Source organism: Microtus pennsylvanicus, chromosome 19 (genome assembly GCF_037038515.1).
Source record: "Microtus pennsylvanicus isolate mMicPen1 chromosome 19, mMicPen1.hap1, whole genome shotgun sequence".
Lineage (NCBI taxonomy): Eukaryota > Metazoa > Chordata > Mammalia > Rodentia > Cricetidae > Microtus > Microtus pennsylvanicus.
In genome coordinates, this window is record NC_134597.1 from 24385998 (window position 1) to 24408150 (window position 22153).

The 22153-nt window shown below is 38.8% G+C and overlaps 1 protein-coding gene across 1 annotated transcript in view; it reads right to left on the bottom strand.

Annotated features, from left to right (window-relative positions):
* The window catches only part of Copg2 (coat protein complex I subunit gamma 2), a 129003-nt gene that overhangs the window by 48154 nt on the left and 58696 nt on the right, over positions 1-22153 (bottom strand). The window contains exons 10-12 of the mRNA XM_075953501.1: positions 6814-6947; positions 6143-6210; positions 4612-4800 (exon numbers count right to left, since the gene is read on the bottom strand). Of these exons, the coding sequence (XP_075809616.1) occupies positions 4612-4800; positions 6143-6210; positions 6814-6947 (391 nt within the window). The remainder of the gene's footprint in view (positions 1-4611; positions 4801-6142; positions 6211-6813; positions 6948-22153) is intronic.

Genomic DNA, 22153 nt, shown 5'->3' on the forward strand with positions numbered 1-22153 from the left:
TGGATTTTTTTTAATGCTACAAGCAATTGTACACAAGGATAAACAAATATTTCCAATGAATCATAACATGGCCATCAATTTTTTAGTGCACTTTAATTTTCAATCTTTTTAAACTTTTTAATTTTCTAAAGTTGAAGACAGTAAACTATTACCCAATCTTGGTTGCATTCTACTTGATTTTTTTTTTCCAGACAAGAGTCTTGCTATTTACCCAGGATGTCCTAGAACTTGTATGTAGCTCAGGCTGGCCGAAACTCATGATGTTTCTGCTCCAGCCTTCTGAGTACTAAGATTATTGGCACATAACACCATTCCACACGTATATCCTATTTTTGTAGGGTTTGAACGCTATGATGGTTTTAGTTTTTTAAAAAAACTTTTTATTTAATTATTTTTTTTTAAAAATGGTCTTTTCTCATTTTACGTATCAATCCCAGTTCCTACTCCTTCCACTCCTCCCACTCTCTCCACCCCCTCCCCCCACCTCTTATCCACTCCTCAGAGAGGGTAAGACTTCCCATGGGGAGTCAACAAAGTCTAGCACACTGCTTTGAGGCAGGACCAAGGCCCTCCCCACTGTATCTAGGCTAAGCAAGGTATGCCTCCAAAGAAAATGGGTTCCAAAAAGCCAGTACAAACAATAGGGATAAATCCTGGTCTCACTGCCAGTGGCCCCACAGTCTGTCCCAGCCATACAACTGTCACCCAAATTCAGAGGGCCTAGTTGATCCTGTGCTGGTTCTTTCCCTGTCAGGCCAGAGTTGGTGGGCTCCCATTAGCTCAGGAATAGTGGATACTAGTTGTAAAGCAAAGAATAACAAGCCTAAAGTCCTCAACCCCAGAGAAGATAAGTAACAAGGAGAACCCTAAGAGAAACATGTATAGATCCACCTGGGAAGAGGAAATAGACAAGATCTCCTGAGAAAATTGGGAGCATGGGGTGGGGGGATAAGGGAGGGTGGAAAGAGGAGGAGGAGGGGAGGCATGGAGGGGGGAGGAAAACTTGAAGCAACAGGGTAGTTGAGATGGGGGAAGGACAGAGATGGAGAACAAGGAAAGAGATATCTTGATTGGGGGGCCATTATGGGGCTAGCATGAAACCTGGCACTCGCTGGGCGATGGTGGCGCACGCCTTTAATCCCAGCACTCGGGAGGCAGAGGCAGGCGGATCTCTGTGAGTTCAAGACCAGCCTGGTCTACAGAGCTAGTTCCAGGACAGGCTCCAAAGCCACAGAGAAACCCTGTCTCGAAAAACCAAAAAGAAAAAAAAGAAAGAAAGAAAGAAAGAAAGAAAGAAAGAAAGAAAGAAAGAAACCTGGCAATAAAGAAATTCCCAGGAATCTACAAGGATAACCAGCTAAGACCCTAAGCAATAGAGGAGAGGGTGCATAAACTGGCCTTGCCCTGTAGTCAGATTGATGGCTATCTTAAATGTCACCATAGAACCTTCATCCAGCAACTGATGGAAGTAGAGGCAGAGATCCTCAGTGGAGCATTGGGCTGAGCTCCCAAAGTCCAGTTAAAGAGAGGAAAGAGTAAGAATATGAACAAAGAGGTCAAGACCATGATGGGGATACCCATTGAAACAGTTTACCTGAGCTAATGTTTTAGGGTTTTTAAAGAATTAAGAATAAAACTAAAGAACATGTAAACAGATAATTTCAGGAGCCCAGATCATCTAAAATATTTATTTTATGGTCATTTGCCAACTTCCATTCTTTCCATTCTAAACAATTTTTATAACATTCCAAAGTTTGAAATGGTCTACTTTTGTTTATTTTTCATATTAAGTAGAGAGCAACAGTCCCTTTTGCTACATGGCTGAGTGTTGGAAAGAATGGTAAGGTCTTCTTTCTTTACACTAAAACTTATTGTCCTTTCATCTTTTCTAATACACTGTCACTCGTTCTACTCAGCACTTTATTAAAAGTGCTGGCTATTTTAGTAAGATAAGAAAAAAGATAGGAAAGATCTTTGGATTCAAATAAGGAAACCTCATTTACACAAGATATTATTATTTATACAGATAATTTCAAACAATGTAGGCAATATGGTAATTCAGCAAAATCACGTGATACAAAGTTAATATGGAAAATTAAAAGAAAAATAGTTTTACACATTAGTAATAAACAATTATTTGATTATTTGATTTTCAGATAAAGATACTATGGTGGTTTTGAATAGAAATAGCCTCCACAGACTCATGTGTTTGAATGCTTGGCCCATAGGGAGTTGCACTATTAGGAGGTATGATCTTGTTGGAGTAGATGTTGCCTTGCTTGGAGGAAGTGTGTCACTGTGGAGGCAGGCTCTGAGGTCTCATATATGCTCAAGCAATGCCCAGTGTGGCACAGTCTCCTACTGTTACCTGTGGATCAAGATGCAGTACTCTCAGCTCTTTTTTCAGCACCTTGTCTGCCTGCATGCCACCATGCTTCTTGCCATTAGAATAATGGACTAAACCTCTGAAACTGTAAGCCAGTCCCAATTAAAAGTTTTCCTTTATAAGAGTTGCCAAGGCCATGGTGTGTCTCTTCACAGCAATGAAACCTTAATACAGAAGTTGGTATCAGGGACTAGGGTATTACTGTGATAGGCTGGACTATGTTTCTGTTTTGAGTAATGTGGGCTTTGAGACTCTGAATTAGAAAAGCAGTTGAATGTTTTAAGTGGAAGACAGTGATGCTGAGAATGACTGAAATATGGGGGCTCAGCTCAAGAGGTTTCAGAGGAGAAGAATTTTAGTATGCTACCTAGAAATCATTCTTGTGATATTTTGATGAAGAATGTAGTTGGTTTTTGCCCTTGTCCAAAATGTCTACCTGAGGTTAAGTTGAAGAGTTTTGGGTCAATTCTGTTAGCAGAGGAAACCTCGAAACAGCCTAATACTGACTCTGTTGTGTGTTTATAAGAGGTCACTCTTATGTAGCTCTCTAACGAACAGGTGCAAGCTGAGGAAGGCAACACAAGACCTACAGTTCAAGGAGAAAAGGGGCATCAGGAAGTGGAATGGAGCTAAATCCAGTGTTCAAGGAGATAAACAGATTAAAGAAAAGCTTGAAAGTAAATGGAATAAAGGGAGTGGTGACCTTAGGGCAAGACCTCACGTACTTAAACTTCCAATTTGTGAAAAGGAATTTAAAGAAAAGCTCAGAGCCTGGTGTGGTGATGCTGGCCTTTAATCCTAGTACTCAGGACCCAGAGGCAGGCGGATATCTAAGTTTGAGGTCAGCCTAGTCTACAGATTGGGTTCCAGGACAGCCAAACTGTGAAGTAGACCATGGAAAACAGAAAGCTGGTGAAGGTGTAATTGAATGAGGTGAAGGGGGGGGGGCATATACTGGCCCCAGCAAGCAGCAGAACTTGGCAGCTTTAGCCACGTGGTTCTGGTTTTAGAGTCAAGGCTAGAAGAAAGGGGTTATCTCTCTCTGGGAAAGCCACAGAGGCCAGGCGTGTGGCAGGGATGTCTCTGTATGGAGGCCCAGAAGGCCCATTGTGTGAAGCTGTATAGGTGAAGCTTGGAGAGGCAGAGCTGTGGGATACCTGCAGAGGAAAGCTGAACAAAGCTGGAGATCTGAGGAGCACTTTGATATCAGACATGGAGATGCAGTTTGGAGTTTGCACAGCTTGTTTTTGGTCTTGCTTTGGTCCAGTATTTCTTCACTATACTTCCTTCCCTACCTTTTGGAACGGTAATATATATATTCTGTACCTTCACTTGTTGGAAGTATGTGATCTGTTTTTGATTTTACAGGGGACTGCTGTTAAGAGACTGTATAAATCTCAGAAGAGACTTTGAACTTTAAACTTATTTAAAAGTTTGAGACTTTTATATACTATGGGGACTTTTGAAGTTGGACTGAATGCATTTCTGCATTATGCTATGGCTACAAGCCTATGGGGGATAGGGAGTGGAATGTGGTAGTTTGGATAGGAATGGCCCCCATAGACTCAGGTGTTTGAATGCCTAGTCCATAGGGAATGGATCCTATTAGGAGGTATGGCCTTGCTAGAGGAAATGTGTCACTGTAGAGGTGGGCTTTGGGGTCTCATATGCTCAAACTATGCCCATTGTGGCACACAGCCTCCTTCTGCTGCATGCGGATGAAGATATAGTACTCTCAGCTCCTTTTCCACCATGTTTACCTACATGCCACCATGCTTCCTGCCATTATGATAAGGGAATAAATCTCTGAAACCATAAGCCAGTCCCAATTAAGTGTTTTCCTTTATAAGAGTTGCTGTGATCATGGTGTCTCTTCAGAGCAATAAAACCCTAACTAAGACAGATACCAAAGCACTCCACTAGGGAAGAAAGTCTTTTGAACTAATTATGCTAGAATAAGTGGGTATGAGTATAGGAAAACACCCAACTTATCATACAAAAAATTCAAGTGGTCACAAACCAAAATGTAAAAGCTAAAGACATAAAACATTTAGAATAAAACATATCTTTACAACCTGGAGAAATATAAAAGTTATTCATGTACAATACAGCATTATCTTGGAAGGAAAAGAATGATACTGCAGACTTCATAAAAATTAAGACCTTCTCAAAGGACACAGTTATAGCAAGCTACAGACCAAGGAAAAGCTTATTTAAATTCTTACCTTGAACTCATCTGAGATTTCAGATACAAAAGAAGATATCTGCTTCATAAGCCTGTCCACACTGCTCTCACTTCCTGTTTTGAGCAATGTAGTAATGGCCAGGGTAGCAATGCTTCTGTTTGAGTCTGTGATTAAGTTCTCTAAGTCCAGGTTGCAGGCAGTAACAGCAGAGGGGTGTTTCATTGCCACCTTGTAGAAGGTAAAAGAAAAACAAAACAAACAACAACAACAAAAATAACGCACATTATTGTTGATAAAAGCCAGAACCTAAACTTTAAATAAGGTAAGTGACAATCTAAAGGGATCATTTTAGGTCATGTGGTGAATGCCTATAACCTTAGCACTTGAGAGCTGAAGGTAGAAGAACCAGAAGTTCAATGTCAACCATGGCTACTTAGCAACTTCCAGGCCAGCCTGGGCTACCTGATACCCTGTCTCAACTCCCCACCCAAAGTAACTGTTTTTTAACTAACCAGGTTTCACCTGATAAATAAGTAATGGCCACAATATAGCATAGTACTCTCATTTGTTAACCTCTTCCATGTAACCTTAATGACAGCATCAGTCTCTTTTTTATAGACAGCCTATATCTCCTTATAGTTTATATGTTCATGAGTGTCTATTCTACAAAATATTAGAACTCTGAGAAAAAGATCTATTATGGTAAATGCTAATCATGAAAGACATTCTGTCACTTTTAAAACACTCCTGCAACTAAACAAATTCCTGTCAAATTGGAGTACTCATTGTTGCTAAAATATGTCTGTCATTCTACATTGATGTTCCATCTCTGTTTATCCCATATTGGCACAGAATGTCTGATCCAAAAATCTGGAAATGTAAAAATACTCTGCAGATCATTATCAGTAAAACTCATTCAACAGAAAAAGATGACCCAGACTAATGAAAAAAATCTTCATTTTCTGCAGATCATTATCAGTAAAACTCATTCAACAGAAAAAGATGACCCAGACTAATGAAAAAAATCTTCATTTATCCATGTAGCAAAGAGTCATAGGCTCTATGCAGAAATCTCTGTGTATTTTAATGGTGAGGTGTTGCTTCAGGCCCACTGGAGTTAATATAAAAGATAGCATCACACTATATAACCTCTCTAAAATTCACAAACACGTGAATTCCAAGACACAACTTGTTTCAAGATGAGAGATGAGGAATTGATAAAACTGTTCAATCTTTGTATTGTTTCATATGATTTTTATTAACCACAAGTGGCTATAAGCATAGGTCATATGATTAGTGTGACTAAGGAATTGAACCCCTTACTTAATCTTAATAAACTTAAATTGGCACTTGTGAATGGCCTCCACATTGAACAGTGTACCCCTTGAACATAAAGTACTCAGAAGTCAGAAATCTTTCATAGACTAACAGTATAAATGGCCACAACTAAGGCGCTACACATGTGAAGCCCATAGATCAGATATACTAAGCTTGAAGAGAAAGCCAAATGCTTTGTATTTAAGGTTTCTGAATTAAACATACAAGTCTATATCACCAACGGGATACCTACTTTGTTCAAGGTCCTCACAGCTGCGTATCTCAAGGCTGGTTTAGGAGAGCTACAGAAAAGTTGAAGAACTGGAAAAAGGGAAACAGAAAAGTAACTGTGGTTCCTGTTCACCATATAGCTGAAAATTACAATGTGTAATGAATCACATTCACTGTTTGTATCAGAAAACTAGATCACAATATAAAATCTTCATGTGAACAATAATATCAAAAATAGGGGGTCTCGAAAAACCAAAAAAAAAAAACAAAAAAAAAACAGGGGGTAAAGTACTGTTCAGGTGTAAAAACTTTAATAGAAAACAAGGTTTGCTTTGCTTCTCTAAGAATTAATATCCCAATTAGTATTTGAATTGTTTAAGAGAAATAGTGCTAGTTGTGAGAGCAAAGGAGCCTGTCCTGGAACTAGCTCTTGTCGAGCAGGTTGGCCTTGAACTCACAGAGATCTGCCTGCCTCTGCCTCCAGAGTGCTGGGATTAAAGGCATGCGCCACCACCGCCCAGCACAAATGTGTTTTCTAAACATTAAAGAGAACTGAAATCACTAACAAACTTCTTTATTCACTGAGCAATCTCGGCCCTAAACACCACTCTAATGACCACTCTGCAGACCCACTGATTAAAAAAAGAAAAATCAACGTAAGAACATAGAGAACAGCTATCAAATACAACTAACCTGAGACGGCAGGCGCCAGCTCTCTTGCAGTGCAGTTAGGAAGGTGAATAATGGCAGAAGCAGCTTCATAAATAACCATTTCATGTTTATTTCGCAAGCAGCTCTCAATGAAATCAAAGAGTGGACTTTCATGACTGCCAATAAATGCAAATAGATCATGTTTACATATCAAATAGCAGGGTATATGCACAACGGTTAAAAGCACAGGTAGACTGAGATATACTTCTGGAACACTGTATAAAAGATCACTGAAAATTCACTTCTTCAAAAAGCAATGACATTTGTTAAACCCAGTTTTTTCAGAACTTTGAAATTTAACCAAGTGAGCTATTACTGAAGAAAAACACGGATCTCAGTGAGAATAGTGAGCTTTCTGGTGCTTTTACCTGCTGTACTCCCAATTCCCATCCCTTCTTTCTAGCTCTGGAAACCAGCAGTCTCAGCCTGTGACTGTCAGCAGCCTCAGTGAACTGGTTTAACATCAGCCAAATCAATTTATGTTACGTATCACATTAAAAATTTGAAAACTATCTACAGAGAAACCCTGTCTCGAAAAACCCCCCAAAAATAATAAAATAAAAATTTGAAAACTACATAATTACTCTTCTAACCTAAAAATCACAAGGCATACAAATAAACAGTAAAATTCTGCCCAAACACAAGAGAAAAGTAGCCACCAGCAATTCCTGAGGAAGCCTAAGATATCAGACTTACTAGACAAACACAACAGTCAGCTGATACAAACATGTTCAAAGGACTAAAAGAAACTACATCAAAAGAATTAAATCAACATATAACTATGAGAGATTATAACTGATTAAAAACCAGAGATTTGGAAAAAGGAATGAGTGTAATAAAAGATTAATCAAGGGGATTTGTTGTGGAATATTTAACTATGTAAAGATGTGTTACATTTGTTTCTGCGGCATTTGTTTAATTATGAAAAGATGTGTTGCTATTTTACTTTGCTTGCCTAAGGCACCTGATAGGTCTAATAAAAAGCTGAGTGGACAATAGCTAGGCAGAAGAGGAATAAGTGAAGCTGGTGGGCAGAGAGAATAAATAGAAGGAGCAATCTAGGTTTGAAGAAAAAACAAGAGAAAGAAGAAAAATGAAGAGAATGGGGAGACAGTAAGGGACACTCTTGGGGCAGAAGCCAGGCAGGTGCCAGTCAAACGGAGAGACAGAAGGAAAGTAAGACAGACAGACAGACAGACAGACAGACTGACAGACAGAGTAAAAGACCCCAAGGCAAAAGGGAGATAAAAAAAGAAACATACTAATTTAAAAGAGCTAGCCAGAAACAAGCCTAAGCTAGGCCAAGCATTCATAACTAATATTAAGTCTCCGTGTCATGATTTGGGAGCTGGTTGGTAGCCCATAAGAAAAAGCCTGCTATAGAGGTTTGATTACAAGTAAAGTGAAATAAAGAAAGACAGGAAGAATGATCAAGGTTTGGAGACCTGGAAGCATGAGCAATATGTCAACTCCATGTAATTAAGAGTCACAGAAGGAAAGAGACAAGGGGGAAAAATACTTGAAGAAATAATGACTGAAAATCTCCAGACTGATTGATCAAAACCAAGTCTACATTCCACAGAAACTCAACAAATTTCAATCAGGATAAATACATATAGACACAATGTTGTTGAAGTATCAAGTAAATAAATAATTCTGACAGCAACAGGGTAAAAAAAACCAAGACAACTCATCACACTTTACAGAAATCAATAGAATTATATAATTAATGGATGACTTTGGGGACTACACCCTATGTACAGCACCCAGTCAGTTTCACTGCCAACTCCCACCTCCCAGGCTGAATATTAGAGGACATAGAAAGAAGCTTGTCTAAGTCATTCATTCATTTTTTATTACTTCATTCTTTCTGCCATTCTCCTTCTCTTAATTTTTACTGTTTATAATATTTTATGCATCTTTATAATTTCCTTTTTCTGATATTTTAGTGTTTTATTTTATTTCCATCTTTTTGTTTCTGTTCATCTTACTTTTATCCAGTTTTTCTCCTGTATTTTGTTTAATTTTGTGAATTTTTAGCATGCTGCTATCTGTTCCTTTTATATCCTGTGCCTTTTTCTTTTCATTAAATCTTGTTTCATTCCTCTCTTTTACTTCATTCACCACTTGTGCTTTTATTAATTTTTAAATTCATACTTTATTCTATGTTCTTTTTTATTATTTTCTTTTCTATTTCCACTTATGTAGTAAATGACTTTAATTTCTTTGAACTATATTTCTTTTAAAGATTTACTTTATTGTAAATAATGTATATGTGTGTGGTTATGCACATATAAACATAGGTGTGCAGAGGTCAGAGGCACTGGATCCCCTGGAAGCAGATTTATAGGTAATTGTGAGCTGCCTGATAAGGATGCTGGGAACCAACTCTTCTGGAAAAGCGGTGCCCATGTTCTGAAACACTGAGGCATCCCTCCAGCCTCTTTTAATCGTATTTTTATGTATGATTATTTTGGTGTTAATGGTATTATCACAATTCTTTTTCCTCATGAGCAGAGTCCTTAAGAATGCTGCTCACTAAAAACTAACTAAAAAAAAGGAATAGCCATTTTAATAGATGTGTAACCTAAATCATAAACATGAAAACACAAAGTAGCGTGGATCCTCTAAAAATTTGCAATTCTTGAATAATTGAACCTAAAGATATTGAAATCATTAAAAAGCCAGAATATTTCAAAAGTTTGCTTTTAAAAGTGATCAAAGAGGGTCTGTTGAAATGGCATTGTAAGAGCTCATGTTTTGCAAGCATGAAGACCTGATTTAGAACTCTTGGCATCCACATAAAAAGCCAAGCATGGCTGCACATACCAGGACTGGGGAGCAGAGGAGACACATTGGGAGCTTCTGGTTCAGTGAAAGATCCTATTTCAAAGAAGTAAGGCAGAGAGTGACAGAGGAAGCCATCTGACAACCTGCTCTTGGCTTCTGCATACATGGTCATACTCTCATATTCATGTGCTTGCAAAATACACACATGGAGATTAATAAGGAGGCTCAAATGAGAGAAGAGTGAAGATACCAATATGATACCTGTACAAAAAAATTGGACTAAAAATTTAGTACTTGGATAAAAAATTCAGCCAAAAAAAATCTTAAAAATGAAAAACTCAGTCAAATAAAAACTTACTAGAAAGTATCACCAACAGCCTAGAGCAGGTAGAGGAAAAGCTATCAGGATTGATGACAAAAGTGGGAAATCTATATTCGGATAACAACAAAGAAAACAAAATCCAGAAATAATAAAAATAACATTCTAGTGCACTAAACTAACCAACCGATCTATGCTGCAGAAAGACCTGAAAAGAACAGACTAGAGCAACTACCCAAATCAAGAAATGGCTCAGTGGTCAAGTTCATGTCAAATAGTTCATAAATACCTGTAACACTAGTTCCAAGATAATTCTTATATCTTATTTGTCATAATGGAATAAAATTAGTATCATGAGAAAGTATAGAAGCCACACAAACACATGGAGATTGAATATGTAAACTATACTTGTTACATATAAAGTATAGTTTTTAAAAACTAAAGAAATCCTAGAATCAAGTGAAAATAAAATCATGATTTATTAGAATTTTTTGGTATATAGAAAAGGCAGAAGAGGCAAGCTTATTGAGATGGGTGCCTATATTCACAGGTCAAGAGAATTCTCTGATAGATATCTTAGTGACATACCTCAAGGTCACTAAGAAACAAACAAGAAAAAAACAAACAAAATTAGTATGTGGAAATAAAGAGAAATAGTAGATTAGGGTAGAAATCAATGAAATGAAGATCATAAGAGAATCAATGAGCCAGCCAATGGTGGTGCACACCTTTAATCCCAGCACTCAAGAAGCAGAGGCAGGCAGATTTCTGAGTTCGATGCCAGTCTGGCCTACAGAGTAAAACACTGTCTCAAAAAAAAAAGATGCTTTTATGAGAGGATAAACAAGACTGACAAATGCTTAGACAAACTAACCAATATAACCAACATCAGAGGTGAAAGGGGTGAACGAGTGTTATAACAAATATTCCCTGAAACCCAGAGGCTCACTAGGAAGGATTTTGAAGACTTACCTTTCAGTAACTAGAAAACCTATAGGAAATGGATTCTTGACAAACATGCCAAAGTGACTACGGGAGGAAAAATAACCTCATCCACAAATGGTGCTAGGGAACTGGATATGCATGTGGCAAAGACTGAAACACAATCTTTATTTCCACTTGGTATAAAAATCAACTCAAAATGCACTAAAGGCCTTAAATAAGACCTGAAACTTTGAACTTATGAAAGGAAAATACAAACATTTCAAGATACAGGGACAAGCATCAACCTTCTGAGTAAGACTCCAGAGCTCAGGAGATAATAGCTAGGCCTGACAGACATCACATCAAGCTTGTGCACAGCAAAGGAAACAGCCAACTGAAAAGACAGCCTACAGGATGGGAGATAAGTTTTGTTAGCTTATTCATCAGGCAGGGTACTTGTTACTAAAGAGCTGAAAAAAATTAAATGAGTAAATGAGCAGAAATTTATCAAAAGCAGTAAAAATGGCCAATAAATATATTAAATATTTAACCAGCCTTAACAGCAATATGCAAATGAAACTACATTGAAATTCCATCTCCCCCAATCAGAATAGCTACATGATAAGAAAACAAATGAGAAGAAAATCAGGTGAGGATGCAGAGATAAAGGTGCCCTCATACACTGCTGGTGGGACTGTAAATCAGCACAGCCACTATGGAAATCAATATGGTGGTTCCTCAAAAAACTAAAGTCATATCTCTGCTAAGTATGTATCTGGATGAATCTAAGTCAGCATACTACAGATACTTGCACTCTTCATAACAAATAAATGATAAACACTTATTATACAATATACTATATTACATGTAATATAAAACATAATTATAATAAAACAAAATTGGTTATTAGAAAAAAATCAAATGTTATATATCACACTAATACACATTTACTATTATAAACAACAACATTAAAACTAACAACCAGAAGGCATGGCCTCAATTGGATCAAGTAGATGTTTAAAGACCTATAACTACCATTAAGCTCAATGGTTTCCCTGTAACACTGCAGTGAGACAAAGAAGCCATCTTTCAACATTTCTACTCACTAGTATACTAAAGGCTTGAGCAGTGAAAAAGATCAAGCCTAAAATACAGAAGTTGGTCTAGAAACAAAGACTAGAAAACATATTTGTTCATAGGTGGCACGACATGATTTTGTACACAGAAAATCCATAGTACACCAATGCAGAGAGTGAGAGTGAGTGAGAGAGGAGACAGAGAGAGCAAAAGATCAAGAGAGCGAGAAGCATAGTAAGTTTATAGTCTATAAGATGGACATAAAAACAACTCTGTTTCAATGTGCTGCAAAAAGAAATCTAAAGTAAAGGAAATGAAACCATTCCATTCCTAAGAACAAAAGTTTGGGGCTCAGTCGGTTAATATACTTGCTTTCAAATCTGAGTTTGATTCCCCAGGATCCACATGGGTTCTACATGCACACAAAATAGACACATACTTTTAAATGATTTTAATAAAACTATCACAATTTTAAACTGAAAACTATAAAATCTTCTCGAGGGCTCTCAATGTAATTCTAGAAGAACACATTGAGGAAGGCACTGTAATCCTGAGTAGGCAGTTATTGGACACAACACTCACAGCACTGATGTGGGAGTGTCATATATCAATCTGTTGATTTCATTGGCTAAGTAATAAACAAACTGCTTGGGCTCATAGCTTAGAACATAGGCGGGTGGAGTAAACAGAACAGAATGCTGGGAGGAAGAGGAAGTGAGCTCAGAGACTCGACAGCTCTCCTCTCGGGGGCAGACTCCTCAGAGAGACACCATGCTCCGCTCTCCCGGGGAAGATGCGATTCAGCTCCGACCCAGGATGGACGTAGGCTAGAATCTTCCCGGTAAGCGCATCTAGCTGTGCTATATAGAATATTAGAAATGGGCTAGTCCAGGTGCGAGAGTTAGCCTAGAAGAGGCTAGATAGAAATGGGCCAAGCAGTATTTAAAAGAATACAGTGTCCGTGTAATTATTTCAGGTAAAGCTAGCCGTGCGGGCGGCCAGGGTGCTGGGGACACAGCCCCGCCGCCCTTATTACTACAGATGGCGCCCAGATGTGTGGACAACTGTATCTACTGAAAGCCTGAAAAGCTTGGGAAAGAGTAAAGCATGTTTTCTTGGTAGTGACAATTTCTCGGGTCTACTCTGCTTGCTAGAGGCAAGCAAGCGCTCTCATCTAAGAGAGGCTTCCTGACTCAGCTTTAGCTGCAAAACCCTGCAGCTCATTAAGAGGTCCTGCCACAAAACACTTACTGTTGACAAAAAGCTGAACACATGCTTTTCGGTTTTCAGCCGTAGCAGGAAAAAAGCTGCACCGTTTAAAAATGCCGGCTTTCTGGGCTATCCTGCCAGGGCAAACTCTGACTGTTTGAGGCAGGAGGGCAGGCTACAGAGAGAGGACTTGAGTGTTGTCTGTTGTAGCTCGCTGGCTGGCAGGGATCTTGAAACGCCATAGAGTTGTGGCTATAAACATGGCTACAGCCAGTACCTCAGCCATGAGGCTGAAAAGCTAAGGAATGGGCTACATCTAGCCGGCAAAGCCACGGCTTTAGTCCTACTGATATTGCTTGGTACATTAAAGACTCATGTGGTCAGAAAAACAGAGATACAGTAAAGAGAGCGTCAAAGACAAAGAAAAATTTTAAATGATTTACAGTGTTAAAATATATGCAGACTAATAGTTAAAATTCTTAAAGTAAAAAAAAATAAGGAAGAAAGAGAGTAGTTGGGTGTGGTAGTACACACCTTTAATCCCAACACTTGGGAGGCAGAGGGAGATTGACCTCTGTGACTTCAAGGTATGGTAGCACACGCCTTTAATCTCAGTGCCTAGAAGGCAGGGACAAACAGATCTCTGTGAGTTCAAGGTGTAGTAGTACACCTTTAATCCCAATGCCTGGGAGGCAGAGACAGGCGGATCTCTGAGAGTTCAAGGACAGCCTGGTCTGCAGAGTTATTCCAGGTCAAAGATACAGAGAACCTGTCTTAAAAAGCAAAAAATAAAAGTAAAAATAAACGAAATAGAGGTTAAAACAAAGCTGTACAAAGATGGAAAATACAGAGAATTTTGATACTGTATGCTATTATGCTCTGTTTGAATTGTTTGAATGCTGAGGAAGGAGCAACAGCTGCTAAAGGGTATTTGTTTATAAATGCTGCTGAACTAATCCACCACAGATATTTTGAAAATGCCTTGACTTTGAAATTTGGATCTAAGGACATGATGCTTTGGAAAGGAGTTTCTTATTTTGTTTTCACAGAGGATGAGACCCTGTTCATTTCTTCTATTCCGATATGGTATGATGGACCACGCCCTCCTGAAGGGTTGCTGTGAACATCTTCAGAAAATTGCTTTGCTCAACTGCCAACTGAGATGAAACTAGCACACAGGTTATACCATGAAAGACCTAATTAAAGATGCTCCCATTCAGCAGGAAGCAGTTTGGAGAGAAAAAACTGCACCCATGTTCCCAAATATGGTTTATAAACGTTCTTTTACATTTAAAGGGGGAAATGATATAGGTATGAATAATTTGCATTGGTATGGATTTTAAGGTCAATTTTGTTATATGTATATGTATTTCTGATCTTGATTAAGGTATTGTGATTGTGTAGTTCATTTAAAAATGTAATGTATATAGGTAGTTAATAGATAATCATAATAGTCAAGTTTGTAGTCATGTTAGTTAATATTTTCTAGATGTACATAGATATATTTTAGATAGGCATTCTTCATATCTTTCAAAACTTATAGAATATGGCATTTTAAATGTTTTAATAACTTAGGACTTTTCATGACAATGAGACACTCTGCTCCTGGCAGCACCAATCTACTTCAAGAAGAAGATGGGCATCGAAGAGAATCCTTATGGAGTTTGATAGCCATTTGGGCAAGAAACTGCTCTTGCCTGGACTATTGCATAAACTGGACACAGAGAACCCGCAGAGAGAGGACTACTGAACTTGCCTAAAGGTGAGATGATCTTTCAGGGTTCCTGATTCATGAAAGAGTCTGCAAGACATTCTACAGGACACAACAGATAGTGACTGAACTGACTTTGAAATGTCCTGCTTCATGGAAATGTCTCTGGATACCATGGGCCTGTAGGCCGAAGATGGATGCCCCAACGATACAGAGGAACTTTGGGTGACTGTCCAGGCAGCAAGATGTCTCTGTCATTTCTAGAGTTTGAAAGTTACTTATTTCTTGTTTGCTTAGGTAATATTGTATCTTTCTGGAGTCTTTGATGGAGTTAAGAATAGTTAGTTATAGTTATAGTTTTCCTTAGTTATGATAAAGATTATTGTAATTTTTACTTGATAACTGTTTTGTTATATGTAATTTTGCTATGTTAAAGTTAAAGCCTTACTTTTTTTTTTTTTAAACAGAAAAGGGGAAGTGATGTGGGAGTGTCATATATCAATCTGTGGATTTCATTGGTTAAGTAATAAACAAACTGCTTGGGCTCATAGCTTAGAACATAGGTGGGTGGAATAAACAGAACAGAATGCTGGAAGGAAGAGGAAGTGAGGTAAGATGCCTCAGACAGAGATTGACAGCTCTGCTCTCTGGAGCAGAGACGCCATGCCCCGCTCCCGGGCAGACACATGCGATGAAGCTCCGACCCAGGATGGACGTAGGCTAGAATCTTCCCGGTAAGACCGGTGCTCACAGATTATTAGAGATGGGTTGATCGGGATATCAGAATTAGCCAGTAAGGGCTAGAGCTAAAGGGCCAAGCAGTGTTTAAATGAAACAATTTGTGTGTTGTTATTTTGGGACATAAGCTAGCAGGCGGCCGGGGTGCTGGGGATGCAGCCCCGCCGCTCCTATTACTACACAGCACAATCTCTCAAAAACAAAGGTGATAAAACAAATTTCAATAAAATGTTAAAATAAGGAAACAAAAGGCAAGCAACAGACTATGTAAAAGTATTTGTTTATTAAAATTTGGGAGGGAGGTATACCAGGAGATGTACTTGTCTACAGACTTTATGAAATTTTTGTCAAATTTTGTTATCTGTAGTTGTTTGATTTTTTTTTTTTTTTGGTTTTTCGAGACAGGGTTTCTCCGTAGCTTTTGGTTCCTGTCCTGGAACTAGCTCTTGTAGACCAGGCTGGCCTCGAACTCACAGAGATCCGCCTGCCTCTACCTCCCGAGTGCTGGGATTAAAGGCATGCGCCACCACCGCCTGGCTTTTATCTGTAGTTTTTTAAAGGACTTGTATCCAGAATGGGTAAGGAAGTCTAACAATGCAGCAACTCTAAAAGTGGGTAAGAGATCTGAATGACTTCTACTTAGTAACAGCAAAAAAGGAAGAAAGTAGTAAAGCAATAAGCAGCTGAAGAGAAAGTAACTATGAGTAATTAGTAACACCAGGCACATAGGTGCATCTAGGATCCAAGCACTCAGGAGGCAGAGACAGAAGAGCTCCAGGTCAGACAGGGATAAACAGTGATAGCAATCTGAAACAAGTAGAAATCAGAAACAACATCACACATTGATGCAGATAAGAGCAAAGGCATGTAAAATAGTATGGAACTTCATAAACTCATCTTCAGCTTCTTTACAAATTAAAAATAGCATATAGTCTAGGTATTCCATTTATAGGAATCTTCCCAAGCAAATAGAAAATGTATGTTCACACAAAGATTTGTACCTATCAATAGTTATCATTATCCATAGTAGAAATATAACCAACCCAAATGGCCATCAATTGATAAACAAAACCTGTCCTTCTCATACCATTGTAACTGGGTCGAAGTTCCATCCCAAGCGCCCTCTGGAAGTTGCCTCAGTCCAGACTCCACCTCCCCAAAAGTCTGCCAAATGATGACCCCTCGAGACACTCGAGACCACTTCCAAACGGTATTTAAACTGCCCCTCAGAGACCAAACAAACATGTTTTCCTGGTCTTCCTTTCCCATCTCCTCTCTGAGGGCCTGGAAGGCTCCCAGGAGCACTAGTAGCCATTAAACCTGGGCTTTTTCTAATTTGGTTTAATTTGGATTATTGCGTCAGCAAAGAGTTTTATTGGGGAGCAAAAACTTTTCAGTAATATCATTCAGCAATAAAAATGAGCAAAGATCCATGCTGCAATGAAGTAAAGGACTAAATATTAGGCTAAATGAAAACAGCACGACATGATACAATTTATAGGAAATGTCCATGCAGGCAAAATTTAGAGACAAAAGGCAGCTCAAGGGCTGAGGAACTAATGACATAAAAGTAGGCAACTTGAGAAGGTGACACAAACATTCTAAGTACAGATTGTGCAGATGGGGGTGCAGCTATATGAGCTTATTAATAAATTATATAATTGCAAGCTTGCAACTGTAAATGAATCTCAATGAAATTGTTAAACAATACCTAACAGTGAACAAGTACGGTTGGCTCACACCTATAATCTCAACACTTGAAAGGCAGAGGCTACTGTTATGAGTCCCAGCAGGCCTGGACTATAGAATGAAGCCCTAATTAAAAAACAAACATATTACATTAGTACAAAATTTAAAATATGAAAATCTTTTCATATATAATATTGTTGAGAAGGAAGCCTAATTGTTCTAAAAAGAAGTTCATATTCATTTACTATGTTATCAAGAGCTACCAAAACAAACTATTTTAAAAGTTATTTATTTATTAGTTAATTATTACTATTATCAGTGTGTGTTTATGGGAGAGAATGAATGTGGGTGTGCATGTGTGGAGATTAGAGAACAGTGTCTAGAGTTGTTGCTCTCTTTTCATTATGGGTCCTGGGAACTTAAAATCCTCTCATGGCAAGTACTTTTACTAAGTACTTGCCATTTCATCAGCAAACTGCTTTTCTATCTTATACTCTATAGAGATGGCAAATCTAGATTATGTTCTTTTAAGTTTATAGTATTCTTTTATAAGTATCTATAGTATTCTTATTTCAATTTTTTATTGATATTTATTGACCTCTACATTTTTCTCTGCTCCCCTCCCTGCCTGTCCCGTCCCCCCTTCAACCCTCTGCCAAGGTCCTCATGCTCCCAATTTACTCAGGAGAGCCTGTCTTTTTATACTTTCTACTTCCCATGTACATTATATCTATGTAAGTCTCTCTTAGTGTCCACACTGTTGTCTAAATTCTCTGGGATTGTGGTTTGTAGGCTGATTTTCTTTGTTCTATGTTTAAAAATCACCTATGAGTGAATACATGTGATAATTGTCCTTCTGTGTCTGGGTTACCTCACTCAAAATAATGTTTTCTAACTCCATCCATTTTCCTGCATAATTCAAGCTGTCGTTATTTTTTCTTCTGTGTAGTACTCCGTTGTGTAAATGTACCACATTTTCCTTATCCATTATTCAGTCAAGGGACATTTAGCTTTCCAGGTTCTGACTATGACAAACAAAGCTGCTTCTACAGTATTCTTTTAAATGGATCTTTCTTTCTTATTCTTGGGTGGCACCCAAGGTAACTGTTTTCAACTCCCATTAACTAACTAGAGCTGATTCTATCAATCAACTGTATAATTTTCAAAGTTCTTAATCACATGCTCTCATATAACAACAATACATTTTTTAAAATTTCTTTTGGGAGAGGCAGTTTTTTTCTGTTTTCGTTTGTTTTGTTTTTCAAGACATAGTTTCTTTGTGTAGCCTTGGCTATCTTGAATCTAGCTCTGTAAATCAGGCCAGGCTCAAACTTACAGAGATCTATCTATGTGCCTCTGCCTTCCAAGTGTTGAGATTAAAGTGGAGCTAGTTCTTAAGAGACAAGGCCTCCCTCTGTAACCCTTGCTGGCTCAAACTTGCACTCCTTTTGCCTTTTCTGCCTGAGTGCTGGAATTACAGACATGAGTCATCACACCCAGATTGCATTAATAGTGAATAAATTAAATGCAACCCCTATCTTTTAATATTACTCTTCATAGACTCTACTATATTTAAAATATAATTCAAAAAACCAGCAGAAAGTCTTATGTCCAGTAGTCTAAAACAGTTTCCAATATCTTCCTGGATACTGTCCTGATTTGCATTCTATTGCTGTCATGAAACACTGGCATCAACCTGGGTTTATCTCATCTTACACTTCCAATAGTCCATCACTTACTACACTTCCAACAGTCCTTTACTTAGACTACTTTGTAAACTCCAAGCCAATGAAAGGCTCTGTTTCAGTTAGGGTTACTGTTGCTGTGAAGAGACACTGCTGTAGAAAGTCTTACAGTTAGTGGTTATCCGCCCACTGGGGTGTGGCTTCTTATACTATTTATGCCTATGTAGAGCATGCCTCCGTAAACAATTCCCTAAGTCTATAATTTACCATTACATGGATTACATTTTGCTATCTGATTCAAACATGGATACTTTAGAAAGAATGTTTGAAGAAGTAAAGAAAGTTTTGCCAATTTATATGGAAAAGGAAAAAACCCAGGATAGCCCAAACAATCTTATACAATAAGGGAACTTCTGGAGGCATTACCATCCCTGACCAAACTCTATTACAGAGCGACAGTATTGAAAACAGCTTGGTATTGGCAAAAAAAATAGAGAAGTCAACCAATAGAATTGAATAGAAGACCCTGACTTTAACCCACAAAACTATGAACACCTGATTTTTGATAAAGGAGCTAAAAGTATACAATGGAAAAAAGAGAGCATCTTCAACAAATTGTGCTGGCAAAACTGGATGTCAATCTGTAGAAGAATGAAAATAGATCCGTACCTATCACCATGCACAAAACTCAAGTCCAAATGGATTAAAGACCTCAATATCAGTCCAAACACACTGAACCTGATAGAAGAGAAAGTGGGAAGCACTCTACAACACATGGGCATAGGAGACCACTTCCTACGTATAACCCCAGCAGCACAGTCACTAAGGGCATCATTGAATAAATGGGACCTCCTGAGACTGAGAAGCTTCTGTAAAGCAAACGACACTGTCACTAAGACAAAACGCAACCCACTGACTGGGAGAAGATCTTCACCAACCCCGCAACTGACAAAGGTCTGATCTCCAAAATATATAAAGAACTCAAGAAATTAGACCGCAAAAGGCTAATCAACCCAATTATAAAACGGGGCACTGAGCTGAACAGAGAATTCTCAACAGAAGAAGTTCAAATGGCCAAAAGACACTTAAGGTCATGCTCAACTTCCTTAGCGATCAGGGAAATGCAAATCAAGACAACTTGAAGATACCATCTTACACCTGTCAGAATGGCTAAAATCAAAAACACCAATGACAGCCTTTGCTGGAGAGGTTGTAGAGTAAGGGGAACAGTCATCCATTGCTGGTGGGAATGCAAACTTGTTCAACCACTTTGGAAAGCAGTGTGGCAGTTTCTCAGGAAATTCAGGATCAACCCACCCCTGGACCCAGCAATGCCACTCCTGGGAATATACCCAAGAGATGTCCTATCATACAACAAAAGTATATGCACAACTATGTTCATAGCAACATTGTTTGTAATAGCCAGAACCTGGAAACAACCGAGATGCCCTTCAATGGAAGAATGGATGAAGAAAGTATGAAATATATACATATTAGAGTACTACTCAGCAGTAAAAAACAATGACTTCTTGAATTTTGCATGCAAATGGACAGAGATAGAAAACACTATCCTGAGTGAGGTAAGCCAGACCCAAAAAGAGGAACATGGGATGTACTCACTCATATTTGGTTTCTAGCCATAAATACAGGACATTGAGCCTATAATTTGTGATCCTAGAGAAGCTAAATAAGATGGTGAACCCAAAGAAAGACACAGAGTCATCCTCCTGAATATTAACCTTCATCAGGCGATGAAAGGAGACAGAGACAGAGACCCACATTGGAGCACCAGACTGAAATCCCAAGGTCCAAATCAGGAGCAGAAGGAGAGAGAGCACGAGCAAGAAACTCAGGACCGCGAGGGGTGCACCCACATACTGAGACATTGGGGGTGATCTATCGGGAACTCAACAAGGCCAGCTGGACTGGGTCTGAAAAATCATGGGATAAAACCGGACTCGCTGAACATAGTGAACAATGAGGACTGCTGAGAAGTCAAGATCAATGACACTGGGTTTTGATCCTACTGCACGTACTGGCTTTGTGGGAGCCTAGGCAGTTTGGATGCTCACCTTACTAGACATGGAAGGAGGTGGGAGGTCCTTGGACTTCCCACAAGGCAGGGAACCTGGATTGCTCTTCGGGCTTATGAGGGTGGGGGACTTGATTGGGGGAAAGGGAGGGATATGGGAGGTGGTGGAGGGGAGGAGGCAGAAATCCTTAATTAAAAAAAAAAGAATGGATGAAGAAAGTGTGGAATATATACATATTAGAGCACTACTCAGTAGTAAAAAACAATGACTTCTTGAATTTTGCATACAGATGGACAGAAATAGAAAACACTATTCTGGGTGAGGTAAGCCAGACCCAAAAAGAGGAACATGGGATGTACTCACTCATATTTGGTTTCTAGCCATAAATACAGGACATTGAGCCTATAATTCGTGATCCTAGAGAAGCTAAATAAGAAGGTGAACCCAAAGAAAAACATATAGGCATCCTCCTGAATATTAACCTCCATCAGGTGATGAAAGGAGACAGAGACAGAGACCCACATTGGAGCACCGGACTGAAATCCCAAAGTCCAAATCAGGAGCAGAAGGAGAGAGAGCACGAGCAAGAAACTCAGGACCACGAGGGGTGCACCCACACACTGAGACAATGAGGATGTTCTATCGGGAACTCACCAAGGCCAGCTGGCCCGGATCTGAAAAATCATGGGATAAAACGGGACTCACTGAACATAGCGAACAATGAGGAATACTGAGAACTGAAGAACAATGGCAATGGGTTTTGATCCTACGGTACGTACTGGCTTTGTGGGAGCCTAGGCAGTTTGGATGCTCACCTTACTAGACCTGGATGGAGGTGGGTGGTCCTTGGACTTCCCACAGGGCAGGGAACCCTGATTGCTCTTTGGCCATTCCCTATGAGCCTTTGGGGCCATTTTCATTCAAACTACCACATACACTATCTCAAAAAAAAAAAAAATCAAGACAGATAGTAGCTGCATGAAGTTGACCTGTGGTTTTCATATGCATGTATACACATGTGTACATGCAACCACATACACATATGCACCCACATAAACACACTTACACATATGCACCACATGAGACTGTATTCAGTGCACTGTTTTCTTTTACAGAAATGATGCTAGTCTTCATTCACTTTACCATA